This window comes from Symphalangus syndactylus, chromosome 23 (genome assembly GCF_028878055.3).
Source record: "Symphalangus syndactylus isolate Jambi chromosome 23, NHGRI_mSymSyn1-v2.1_pri, whole genome shotgun sequence".
NCBI classification, from domain to species: Eukaryota; Metazoa; Chordata; class Mammalia; order Primates; family Hylobatidae; genus Symphalangus; species Symphalangus syndactylus.
Window position 1 is genome coordinate 63,338,379 of NC_072445.2, and position 13,587 is coordinate 63,351,965.

Here is a 13,587-nt window from a genome sequence, read left to right on the forward strand (position 1 = left end):
GTGTAAAGACAGGGAAAATTTTTGTGTCACTCCAAATGAGTACACACCTGGTCTTGTTTGTAGTCACAGAGAGCTCTGAGAATAATGGGTTTATTGCTTCTGTAGTCTGGGTTACGAGGCTTCAGCTGTACAATCTTCTTAGACTTGTTTACCAAGTTCTGCACCTGACGCTTGTATTCAAGGATTTTCTCTCGTTCTTTCTGCAATTGTGAATAAAATCATACTTTAACATAGATATCCTGTGAGTTTTACAGGAGATTTTCAAACTGCATTTATGTAGCTACATGACACAATGAGTATCACTGCAGTTGCATTAACTGTAAAAAATCACAAATTCGTCAGCAGGAAACATGAGAACCTTTCATGATAACACTCCAGAAGCTACACAGGCAGGAATTAAGTGGGCAGGGAAGAACATCCTTGTGTGAAAGGGCTATGTTGATAAAATTTGAAGTATGCGTTCCCAAAGGAATTGTATGTGAAGTAATGTTCTCTCTGTTCTTATTTTCAACAAATTGCCCAGACTGAAGCAAAAGTAACTGTCAAGAGTAGTTGGGCATGTAAAGAAGTTAATTTTGAGAAAAGCCACTGGAAGCTGAAGAAAATGCTTGCTTGGCTCTGGGCATGCATTGTACAATAATACTAATCAGAGCCAGCTGCATCCAAGGCGTGTGTTTTATCTCCCTGACCAGGCACAGCTGCTGAGGTTCTGGGTCTGAGACGATACCTCCAGCTCCTTGATCTGTTCCAGCAGGTGCTGCAGGGGCATGTTCTTGTCGCAGGGGTACTTCTTCCTGATGGAGTCCTGAAGCCCCTTCAGGTATGCTTCAGTCGACTGCGCCTCTTCAAAAAACTGTGAAGGATTGAGAGTGATCAGTGAATGAACAGCAACTCAATAAGCAATTTCGTCTAGTAGTTCTGTTTCAAGGACTGTCATCCCTAAGCCTCTCTTTGACAGGTGGCTAAAGGAAAAAATTCGAGCAGAAAGTATTTAGGTATGTGACAGCGGGAAACTATTTGTGGGACTGATGGCAAGGTTACAAATCTATGCTCCTCTGCACTCAAAATCAATGAAGAGGATTTATGCAACATTTTGAAGATTATTTTCAGTGCTTTATAAAACACACTTAAAAGATTAGGTATTAAGACCTAAATAACAACGAAATTATCACTAAATATAAAAACCTGAAAGTAGGCAGCATTTTCTTTCAGATGAACATCAATGCACTTGGTGATCTGAAGAATCCAACTCCACTGCGTCTGCAGAGTGTCCATATAGGCCTGAAACAAGAAAATGTCAGCTGTCTTAGCCTAGCTCAGTTGTATAGATGCATGAACACCAAGAGATATGTGAACCTGCATGAAAGCTAGTAAGCAGTTTTTATCTCATTCTAAGTCAAGCAGATATTTTTCTAAAAGTTGGAAGGAGAATTTCTCACCATATATCTCTTGGTATGGTCAAAACTAAACTAAATTTTAAAATCAGCTTTCACAAATAGACACCATGAGGAGTCTTAGTCAAAATATGTATCACCCAAATAGCAGAGATACCGACCAATCAGAACCATCGCTGGGGCTAGCACTGGAGTGGCGTCCCTTTGCCACACCAAGCCTTGTTCCTGGAGGATTGCTGAATCATGGGGAGGTTCGAGGCATCCAAGCAAAGGGCTTAGGGGGCTCAAGACAGGGATTCTTACCAACTGATATGGAAGTTTCTGTGTTTTTTAACAAGCAGTGTGGCCATACCAGTGGTACCAGCTAATGTCAGCCTTGAGCGTGGCCCAAAGATGGCAGTCTAGGGCAGCGGTCAGCAAACTATAGCTCAAGGGCCACATCTGGCCCACTTGTATTTGTAAATAAAGTTTTATTGGAATACAGCCACACTCATTCATTTACACAGTGTCTATGCCTCCTTCTGCACTATAATAGCAGAGTTAAGTAATTGTAACAGAGACCAAATGGCCTGAAAGTCTAAAATACTGATTGTCTGGTCCTTTCCTGAAAGAGTTTGCCAACCCCTGGCATAGGGTATTGATCCCAAAATAGAAAATAAAGTTGGCATGGCTTTAAATTGTATAAGAATTACTCATTTGGTTAGTCTTACTTTATGAAAAGTTTTTTTTTGTTTCTAACAAAAATATAAACCTCATGAAACCTACCTCAATTTTGTCTGAAGCTGGATGCTGATTGAGGACAAGTTGGTCACTTTCTTGTTTCAGCTTATTGAGCTCTTTTTCTTTAACTTCTAGTTGACTCATGCGTATCTGTGAATGAAGAAATAAGAAATCCTTTGCAGCAAGTCATCATCAAATGTCCATCACCCCCACAGTACTTTTTAAAAGTGAAATACAAAACTGCATTTTGGAAATGAACGATGCCAAAGAATCATGCTGTTTTCCTCAACAATCACAGCATTTTTAAGGCTGAAAAGGATGTTTGCTACAGGAGAGGATGTGGCGGAGGCTTACTCAAGATGACACAGGAGGAAAGAAGAGCTACAATCATCCTGAAGTTTTCTAATCCCAGGCTTCCACCCACCCTCCTGCAGTGCCACACACACACCCTGGGTTATCTGAACGTACCAGTTCTTACCCTCTTTAAACAAACTACGGTCTTCTGGGATATTAAACAAGGTATTGCCCCTCTTTTTCTTTTTAAGTTCAGGGATACATGTGCAGGTTTGTTACATAGGTAAACTTGTATCATAGGGATTTGTTGTACAGGTTATTTCATCACCCATGGATTAAGCCTAGTACCCATTAGTTATCTTGCCTGATCCTCTCCCTCCTTCCACCTCCACCCTCTGCCCTCCAAAAGGCCCCAGTGTGTGTTGTTGCCCTCGATGTATCCATGTATTCTCATCATTTAGTTCCCACTCTTAAGTGAGAACATATAGTATTTGGTTTTCTGTTCCCGCATAAGTTTGCTAAGGATAATGGCCTCCACACGGAGAAGTTTTCAGGAAGGAAGGATTTTTCATGACCATTTCAAAGGAGGCTGAATTGCAAGTGGCTGATTAAATTATTATTATTATTTTTTTTTTTTGAGACCGAGTCTCGCTCTTTCACCCAGGCTGGAGTGCAGTGGCGCAATCTCGGCTCACTGCAGGCTCCGCCCCCCGGGGTTCGCGTCATTCTCCTGCCTCAGCCTCTGGCGTAGCTGGGACTACAGGCGCCCGCCACCTCGCCCGGCTAATTTTTTGTATTTTTAGTAGAGACGGGGTTTCACCGTGTTAGCCAGGATGGTCTCGATCTCCTGACCTCGTGATCTGCCCGCCTCGGCCTCCCAAAGTGCTGGGATTACAGGCGTGAGCCACCGCACCCGGCGATTAAATTATTAATAGACCATTCATTCCCTGAGCCCCCAGCTCTTCCAGGCAACAGGCTCAAGACAAGCGTGTACAGCCGCGTGGGGTGAGCTTACGGAGAAGGCCTCCTGTTTCTGGGCGATGTTGGTGTTCCTGTCGCTCCAGTCGTACAGCAGCTCCTCCTCCTCGCAGTCATTGATCCACATGATCTCCCGGGACGTGGCCTGGATGATGTTCTGCAGCTGTCGCAGGTGATCCATCCTCTCAAAGGACGCTTTCTGCACAGGAAGTTCAAAGGCAGCATTAAAATAACAATATGCAGTGACTGGTCTTCTCTGCAGGTTTAAAGATTAACCCCGTGGTCCCTTAAAAAAAAAAAATCACACGGATAGGAAAAATGTTAACCTTGTGCATTCACTGACCACCTGGTATGGGAAAAGACTCATCTAAATTTGCAATGAACGAGAAGGCAGTAACTTTTTTTTCTTTTTTTGAGACAGAGTGTTGCTTTGTCTCCTAGGCTGGAGTACAGTGGCGCGAGTGATCTTGGTTCACTGCCCCCTCCAGGGTTTGAGCGATTCTCCTGCCTCAGCTTCCCGAGTAGCTGGGATTACAGACATGCACCACCACGTCCAGCTAATTTTTGTATTTTTAGTAGAGACGGGGTTTCACCAGTTGGCCAGGCTGGTCTCGAACTGCCAACCTCAGATGATCCACCCGCCTCGGCCTCCCAAAGTGCTGGAATTATGGGCGTGAGCCACCGCGCCTGGCCTTAAATTTTTTTTATTCTTCTAAATAAGGTTTTTTTTTGGTATTTTTTACTGATATAGTTGTACATATTTGGGGGTACACATGATATCTGGACACATGTATACAATGTATAATGATCAAATCAGGATAAGTGGGATATCCATCACCTCGAACATTTATCTTTTCTCTGTGTTGGGAACATTACAAATATTTTCTTCCAGCTATTTTGAAATATACAATAAATTATCATTAACTATAATATCCGTATTGTACTATCAAATATTAGAACTTATTCCTTCTATCTAACTGTATTTTTGTACCCATCAATAATTAGTTTTGGACTATAAGGGGGAAAATGGACTCTTAGAGAAATCAAGCTTTTCCTACCTTCTCCCCAAAAATTCAAAGTGCCATAAGTCACACCCCAGCCCAATAGGAAAATCACTGTGTCACCACGAGTGACATTATTTAAAAAGTATCACTGTCAATAAGGAAACATTAAAAAGATACGATGACACAAATAGGCAGAAGAATGGAAATCTCTCCTCTTATGAATCAAGTAACTGACATGACAGTGTCATAAAATTGTGATGACGATCTGGTAGACCTCTATCTTGAGAAAAATAACTTTTATTTTTGCTTACACTTCATAAAAAAGACCACAATTCACAAGTGGCAACGTTTTCTTGCTTCAACTGCAAGTATTTAACAAGTGCCATTTATGAGACACAACTTGAAAACAGAACAGCAGTAGGCACTGACTTCTGAAAACAACTTTTAGGCTGGGCGCAGTGGCTCACACCTGTAATCCCAGCACTTTGGAAGGCCGAGGCGGGCAGATCACTTGAGGGCAGGAGTCTGAGACCACCCTGGCTAACATGGTGAACATGGTGAAACCCTGTCTCTACTTAACAGAAAAAAAGAAAAGAAAACAACTTTTAAAATTCACTTCTAAAGGAAACTCGGCAGCAGCAACAATATTAGCATCGATCAGCAGGCGCCTCCCCGCCAGGATGTGCTTGGTATTTCTCAAACTGAATTGAATCGGAAACAACAGAAAGTCTATGCACTTGAGAAATAAATCAGCTTACCAGCAGGTTTTCATACTCCTCCTCCAACTGGTAGATCGCAGATTTCTCACGCTAGAAGACAACAAAAAGCAGGTAGATATAAACCCCCTTGTGGATTGTATAGAAAAGAGTGGCCCTTCTAAGCCTCCTTTTCATCAGATACTGGCCTCAGATCCCTCCATAGAAAGAAAGAAGTACTAGCTCTATGAAATATTTCACCCATGGGGACTTTTTCCTAGGCGGTTGGAAAGCAAACCCTTGCTGGCCTGGCAGCACCATCTCCACAAAGGAAAGCCCAGATCAGGGTCACTTAAAGACTCACTTGTTAGAAAATTGTCTTAAAGTTTAAAGACATCATTTAGGGTTCCCTAAGTCTCAGAGAAATGAAGGAGAAAGTTGGTCAGGTGCTCAGGTGGACAAAAGTAAGCCCCCAAAAAGCCAGAAGAAGAAATGAGGATGAGAAGTTTTGGTCTCAGGTAAAAAAAAAAAGTTTAGTGACTTACAAGTGTAGAGACCTGGGGGAAACTAAGCACTTAAGATCAGTTACGATTTTATGCTGTAATTCTCAACCCAGTTTCAAGTCTGACTTTTTTCAGCATGGGAGTGGGTGTCGGGATGAGATAGGGCTTTGCTCAGGAGAAATAATGTTTTAATTACCACCTAAGAAAGGATTCACCAATGACACAAACTACTGTATATGATTGTTGCATTCCTCTATTCAAAAAGATGTTCTGCTTACTGCAGAAACAAACTGCCACCCCTAAAGAGACTTATTCACAAACTGCAAATGAGTGTTTGCACACCCTCAGTCTCTGGTTTAACTCCTCCTCGAGTGTTAACATAATGTCTAATAGGGCTACTGATTCCACTTCCCCATTTAAGAAGTGGGATTTCTAAAAATTTCCAGTCTTTTGGGAAAGAAATAATAGCAATGTTTCAGAAGAAATTCCCTGGGATCGAGTAATTACACGATCCTTCGGTAGATATTTTGAAGACTCTAAAATGAAACACAGAAAAGTACCAGATCGGCTTTAATTTTGTCCAGCTGCCAGCGATAGTCGCCGATGGAGTTGTGGATGCTCCGGTGGCTGTTGATGTGCTGCTCCACTGAGGCGAGGTCTACTCCCCAGGCCACCATGTCCATCTCCGCCTGCGACAGAGAGACAAAGAGAGGCACCCTTTGTTTTTGCACCTTTGCACCTGTTTCACTTATGTATAGCATCACGGCTTTACTTCAGATAGAACCAACGATGTAAATATGGAGTATTTTTGAAGCCAGAATATTTTTTAAAGGTTCCCAAATGGCTAATGCAGGATTGCCAAATACTTCTCTCAACTTGCTTGACCCCAGCTCAAGATGGGCAGAGGAGGAAATTTAGAAATGGGAACCTGAAAACCAAGATCATGTCTTCTGAAAAAAAAAAAAAAAAACTACCTGTGCACAGGCAGGCAAGCATGTGCACAGAACATATGTGTATATATATGTATGATATGTTATACAATACTCAATCATTCTTAAATGTGCATCAAAAATCATTAAATAAATGCAATCATACACTGTTCCCCAAACTAAATAGTCGACCTAAAAGCATCTTTCATTGTTTCTTTATATTGTCTTGATGGATGTAATTATTGGCTTTTTAAAATCCAGGAAATACCATTCTCTTTTAGGATGCAAAACTCCCTATGGCCCATTTCAAAGGGAAGTCACTATATCTACTCAAGGATTCATTTCCATAAGTGTTGGCAATATTAGGATTGTGGACTTGTTATCTTTTTTAAAAAATTAAATCTGACTAAATTTATTATTTGAGCCTCAAATTTAAGAATGTTTCACAATAAGAATCGCACACATTGTTCCACCAGTTTCACACTGGGGCAAGTCCATTATCTCACCCTTCTTTTGCATGAGTACATGTAAATTTCCAAATCACCTGTGTCATCTCTTGGACATGCCAAGGGCAAACATTCCAATCTGGGATTGCAGCAAGAACATAAAACACATTGTTCTAAGCCACATCCATGTTCTAATACACTTGGCAAGGCTTCAGAAAGGGGAGCCATTTCAGAGTCAGACAACAGAAGGTTACCCGGGACTTTGACCCTTCTCTCCCACAGCTGTCTCGGCTTTAAACCAGAGACAGCCAGGTGCATGCAGTGGGACATTAGCAACGTGACCAGGCTCCAGCTCATGCCTCTCATTACCAGCCGGGTGTATAGTATCTGACCTGTCCATCGGCAAACACAAATCGGGAAAGCAAAACAAAAACCTGGCTCAGGAATGCCTGCCTCCTGATTGGCTGCTGGGGCAACAGTTCCCTTATCAGCTGGGCCCTGCAGCTCAGTCTCCTGGGAACGAGGTAAAGCATGCAGCGGAACAAGGGATAAGAGGAAAGGAGCCACAGCAAATCCCAGAGCGAACCTGCAGTAAGCAATCAAACAGCTCTTAGTTTGTTTGAGACCATGAGGGCTGCCTGCCTAATCTGGAAAGCATCGCTTATCAATTGCTTCTGTTAGAAAACGACATAAAACTGGCCGGGCACAGTGGCTCACACCTGTAAACTCAATACTTTGGGAGGCCAAGGCGGGCGGATCACAAGGTCAGGAGTTCGAGATCAGCCTGACCAATATGGTGAAACCCCCATCTCTACTAAAAATACAAAAAATTAGCCGGGCATGGTGGCACACGCCTGTAGTCCCAGATACTCGGGAGGCTGAAGCAGGAGAATTGCTTGAACCCAGGAGACGGAGGTTGCAGTGAGCCGAGATCATGCCACTGCACTCCAGCCTGGGCAACAGAGTGAGACTCCCTCTCAAAAAAAAAAAAAAAAAAAAAAAAAAAAAAAGCTGAATTCATGTGGTAATACTTTTCCAAAATTTAAAAACATTGAGCATTTACTACATTCTTAAGCTACACCCAACATAAATACAAAACAATGACAAATTACAGGTTGTCTTTTTTAATAACTGTCATACTAAGAAAACGTTAGGAGATATGACGTTTCATAACTAATTTAATTGGAAGGCTGTTTTGCCCATCATTGTGGATCCTTAAGATGTAGTTAAGCCCCATCAGCTCCGCCATGTCTTCCTTTGACTGCTCCACTCCACAGGAGCTGGCCACCCTCCCCTCTATTCCCGACTAAGCAAGAATGTATTATAGCTGATCTAGACAGAAATTTGGCATTTGAGTGTATGCATCTTGTTTTCTTCAATAACATTCATTTTCAGGACTAGGGACCATAATCTTTGTACCCTTGGGTGCCAATACATATAAAATCCTCAAGAAATGTGCTCGAAGATTAGAAGAAAATTTGAAAAACATACAAATAGATTTGTATTTAGGTTTCTGATATTTTAACTGACTTTTGTTCTTTCTAAGCCTTACCTTCTGTAATAGCTTATATTCTTTATAATAAATGGGAGAAAAAGGTAACTGAATGAATGAATGAATGTTTAGTCACTGAAGTCCTCACTACTTAGGAAAGAATACACAAAAATTTTAAAGGAGTTGAGAAATTTTAGAACCGCTGCTGAATTAGTCTAACAACTTATCAAACCAAGCTTTCTTACAACCACATCTACATTGCATAACAATCTCTCCACAACTTATCACTCTAACACATCCATGTTCTCAAGGGAAGGGTTGGGAGTCGGTTTTCATTATAAAATTCCCATCGACATGATTGTGGCATATTTCTACCACCACCTGTTCATTATAGGACATAATGACTACATGAAACAACACAACAATCATTAGTCTTGAAAAATACTTTGCAGAAACTCCAGTTCTAGGGAAAGGATTGGCATATCCTTCCAACATTATTTTACTTCACTCCCACACTGGTGGCGTGACGGTTGCACAATGAGACAACTGAGAGTTCAAAAGTCTAAGGTAAGCAACCAATGAGCCTAAACCAGAATGGCTAGTTTCACTGTTTCCAGCTCCTCCAATCTGTGAACATTTTAAATGAACCACCACAATGGGCTTTTTTTCAAGTACCTATGAGTAAAACGGATGAGGTCAGTTGCCACTCACATAGAACAATGAAGTTATTTAGCACATAAACTCCCACAACAGATTTTTCTGGTGGTCAATATAAGAACTGGATGTTCAAAGTCTACTAACTAAATTACACATGTTAAATATGACCTGTGTGATAAAGGATGACTATAAAGCAATAAGGCTGATTCCCCAAGCCACACTGAAATCTCATTCATTCCAAAATAGAAGACCACTTTTTAAATTGGATAGGAGGAAAATCCTGCAAACAGCAAGCTGCTGCCTCCACCTGAGGTCTAGAAGACTCTTTGTCACACAAACACATGGTTCTGACCCCATCGTGCTGGAACGTCTGGCCTGCACAGGTTTGGGCTGTTCAAGAGGCTGCTTACCCTTTGCTGCCTCATCCACCCCAAACATTCACTGGTGACATGCTTGGTGAACTCATCCCAGCCAGAGCCACTCTGACAAGTGTAGCCTCCACCACCCTTGGAGCTGGCCCTGCGGACTCGAGGGACACTGATGGCTTTATAAAGGGCTCGCATTTGCTCTTGGAGCTGAAGAAGCCTGAAAAGAAAAAAACCTTTAAACCACTGCAGGAAAACAGCCTATGAAAACCCATTGTGGGCAAATTTCCCCTTTTCTGAGTCTTTTGTGTCAATAGAGAGGCTATAAATGTTTTATGGTATTTGAAGATTTTTTTTTTCTTTACCCCAGGACTTAAGTCTTAATCACATACAAAAAATTAAATCTTAGGAAGAGGTTCAAAGCGCGAAACAGCATAGAAAGGGTCACTGCCTTTGCCTGACCTGGGAGCAACTTTCATTTTCTCATGCGTTTTGTCCTGGGAGTTTTCCTAGTACCCTGGGCCCCAGGTAGTAGTAGAACAAATTCAGATTACATTTTTCTGCCTTATAGTCTTTGTTTCCAACTCTAAGGGTCTCATTTTTGTATTTATTAAACTAAGCCTGACTTGATATTAGACTCTGAAGTGACTCACACCTGTAATCCCAGCACTTGGGAATGCGCAAGACGGAGGATTGCTTCAGCCTAGGAGTTCGAGATCAGCCTAAGCAACATGGCAAAACCCTGTCTCCACAAAAAATTTTTTTTTAATTTGCCAGGTGTGGCACATGCCTATAGCCCAGCTACTTGATAGGCTGAAATGGGAGGATTGCTTGAGCCCAGGAGGTTGAGGCTGCGGCGAGCCACATTTGTGCCACTGCATTCCAGCCTGGGTGACAGAGCGAGACTCCGTCTCAAAAAAAAAAAAAAAAAAAGGAGACCTTGTCTCCAAAAAAAAAAAAAAAAAAGTCAAATGCCATGCCAAAGGCCTTTCTGTCCTCTAAAGGGAGGTACAGTTAACATCCATAATGAAATGGTCACTTTGTATTAGAGATACATAATAAAGCTGCAAAATACCAAGTAAGCAAGCCTTTCCTTGGGAACATTTGTGCTGCCTTCAAAGGAAGACCTGGGTCATGGAATTGAGTGTAACTGGGTATGTGGTGTTCTTTTTCATGGGGACTGCCCGATCCATGCTCTGTGGACAATACCTTTTCTGGTAGGCATCGCAGGGCTGGCCCACCTGCCGCATCTCTCTGATCAAGCTGTCGAGGATTTCCATCTGGTCATTGGCCTGGGCAAAACACTCATCCAATTCTCGACTCCGAGTCAGCTGTATTCCATCTCCATACTTCAATTCCTGAAAGAAAGCATTCACATGAAGGAAAACACATACTACCAGGAAGAAAACCTTCATGTGCATTAATGGAAGCAAGAGTTTCCACTGTAAACATGACAAAAACTTTAAGTTTCCCCAGTGAAAATTATCTTATTGAGATAAGAAGGTAAACAGAGGGAGATTCATGAACCAAAGTTTGCGGACTGTCTTTTAAATTTGCACTTGGCTTTTAAAGTCACATTTGCAGAATGCTAACCTTCCCCTTGCTTCAATATGTTAAATGCTGATCTTTCATATTTACACACAACTCTTATCTAATGGGAATTTCACTGTGATAAGGACACTGTACCGTTATGCCAGACGGGGCCTCTTACGCACAGAGTTTTTCCTATACCTTATGAGAACATAACGTTTTCGTTCTTTTTTTTTGAGTCAGATCCTTGCTCTGTTGCCCAGGCTGGAGTGCAGTGGCACGATCTCAGCTCACTGCAATCTCTGCCTCCTGGGTTCAAGCGATTCTCCTGCCTCAGGCTCCCGAGTAGCTGGGACTGCAGGCATGTGCCACCACGCCAGGCTAATTTTTGTATTTTTAATAGAGACGGGGTTTCACCATGTTGGCCAGGCTGGTCTTGAACTCCTGATCTCAAGTGATACACCCGCCTCAGCCTCCCAAAGTGCTGGGATTACAAGCATGAGCCACCACACCTGGCCAACGTTTTGGTTCTTAAAAAGAAGGCTTCTGCCTGGTTAACTGTATTGGGCCAATCAATGTCCTGGTTTTGATGTTGCACTATAATCATATAAGATGTCACTTCTGGGCAAAGCTGGGTGCTGGGTAGAGACCCCTCTGTACTATTTTTGCAACTTCTTGTGAGTCTATAACTACTTCAAAATTTAAAAAGGGTTTTGTATTTAGTAAAACAAAAACAGAAAGCTTCCTCCTCTGCTTCAGTGCCACCTACTGATCTTTCTCTGGAATTTTATATTTGCTGCTTTTACTTGGCTTTAGTCAAATGAACCTCATTTCTCTAAACAGAAATGTTAGCAAATATGACACTATTTCCCTAACCTGTTTTTATTGCACGTTGATGCATATAAGTAAAAATAAACTGAGAACATGAGGCCACGCAAATTTTCAGAGCTACATGTAAAACGTATCCACAGTCACTACAAATGACTGCTGTGTGTGTATGTTCACTATTAAGTCACTGGTGTCTGCTATTTTGTTTTGTGTAAAGGAATCGGGCCACTGTGAGGAAGATTTCAAGGAGTATGTTTCAAATCAGACACTCGAAACAACTAGAACTGGCGCCAAGCTGGTTTGCTGAGCGCCTAATATATCTGAACATGGACTAAAGTGATTTTTTTTTAATTGGGTGAAGAAACTCAGAACTAGAACCCACACAATATCTAAATTAAGAAATTAGAACATGAAAATATTATCTAAGCAGAGCCTGTAAAATCATTTGGTTAAAATCTGTTTCAAATATAGGCTATTTAAAAGGGGTACTTTGTGAAGAGGCAGATTCCAGATGTAACCTTGATACCAATGTCAGCATTAGGGAGACTTCGCTGAAAAAATTCAGTAACTCAGGAAAGGGATAGAAAAGATGGTTACGGCCCCACCATTCTCTATTCTGTTTTTAGCAAACCCAGAGCAAACGTGAATGCTAGTGTTTTAAAATGAAGACTTTACACAGCAAATACCATGAACTCCATGACTTCTAATCCGGATTCGATGAGATCTTAGGATGTCTCAGTTATCTTAAGAAACATCACAAGGTTCTCACAAATGTTACCATTTCTCCTCAATTTTCCATTGCCTATTTTTCCCCATTTTTCTGTTTCTCAGATAGAATTGTTATCTCAATATAGTCATTTTCCCTGAAAAAAAAAATCATACTAAATTGATGGTGCACATGAAGATCCATCCCAACCCAGGAACAGAAACATGCCAGGTTGCATTTCTCAGAAGGGAAAGTATCAAAAAGTCATGTAAATCATAAATTGCTTTATTTCCAAAAAGGTGGCAATCTGTAGTGTAAACATTTGTTGGGAGGGGGACGGGGAACTGTTTGAAAGCTGGTTCCCATTGTTAAACCAACATTACAAATAGGTTAAGAAGACACACATCTCTCCGTAGTCTGTTCTGAAAAAGAGCATCTCTAAACACTACGTGAAAGAGGTCGGTGAATAGGCCCCCGCCAGCAGAAGCTAACCAGAGCACAGCTGGGCGTGGCCAAGGCTTTGGGAGAAGCGATGGGAACAGAGAAAGCTTACAGGCTGCACGATGAGCTCTGCTCGCATCAAGCAGTCGGAGCAGTTCTGCAGCAGCTCCTGGATGGTGTTTTGGTTCTGGTGCCTGGACATCGTGCCGGTTTGACTAAGGAGGCAAACACAGAGAAACCAGACATCAAATAACTTATTTCAATTCTGAAATAATTTCAAACTTGCAAAAGCTGCAAAAACGGGACAAAACCACTCTTGTGAGACCCTTTACCCGGAATCCCAATTGTTAACATTTTGTTGTGTTTCCTTTATCCCCCTTCTCCCCTCTCCATAGGTGTGTGTGTATTTATCTATGTGTATATATTATTTTTTTCTGAATCATTTGAGAATAACCATGCCCTTCCACCCCCAAATATTTCAGCATATATTTATCTATGTATACATATTATTTTTTTTCTGAATCATTTGAGAATAAACATGGCTTTTTAACCCCCAAATATCTCAGCATATCATTCCTAAGAATAAAAACATTCACTTACATATA

General features: G+C 41.6%; 1 protein-coding gene across 3 annotated transcripts in view; it reads right to left on the minus strand.

Annotated features, from left to right (window-relative positions):
- Positions 1 to 13,587, minus strand: part of DSP (desmoplakin) — a 45,738-nt gene that overhangs the window by 18,404 nt on the left and 13,747 nt on the right. For all 3 annotated transcript variants that reach the window (XM_055263092.2, XM_055263093.2, XM_055263091.2), the window contains exons 2-11: positions 13,095 to 13,197; positions 10,687 to 10,835; positions 9,523 to 9,697; positions 6,149 to 6,277; positions 5,149 to 5,199; positions 3,424 to 3,585; positions 2,160 to 2,264; positions 1,186 to 1,281; positions 728 to 853; positions 48 to 200 (exon numbers count right to left, since the gene is read on the minus strand). In XM_055263092.2, coding sequence (XP_055119067.2) covers positions 48 to 200; positions 728 to 853; positions 1,186 to 1,281; positions 2,160 to 2,264; positions 3,424 to 3,585; positions 5,149 to 5,199; positions 6,149 to 6,277; positions 9,523 to 9,697; positions 10,687 to 10,835; positions 13,095 to 13,197 — 1,249 coding nt within the window. The remainder of the gene's footprint in view (positions 1 to 47; positions 201 to 727; positions 854 to 1,185; positions 1,282 to 2,159; positions 2,265 to 3,423; positions 3,586 to 5,148; positions 5,200 to 6,148; positions 6,278 to 9,522; positions 9,698 to 10,686; positions 10,836 to 13,094; positions 13,198 to 13,587) is intronic.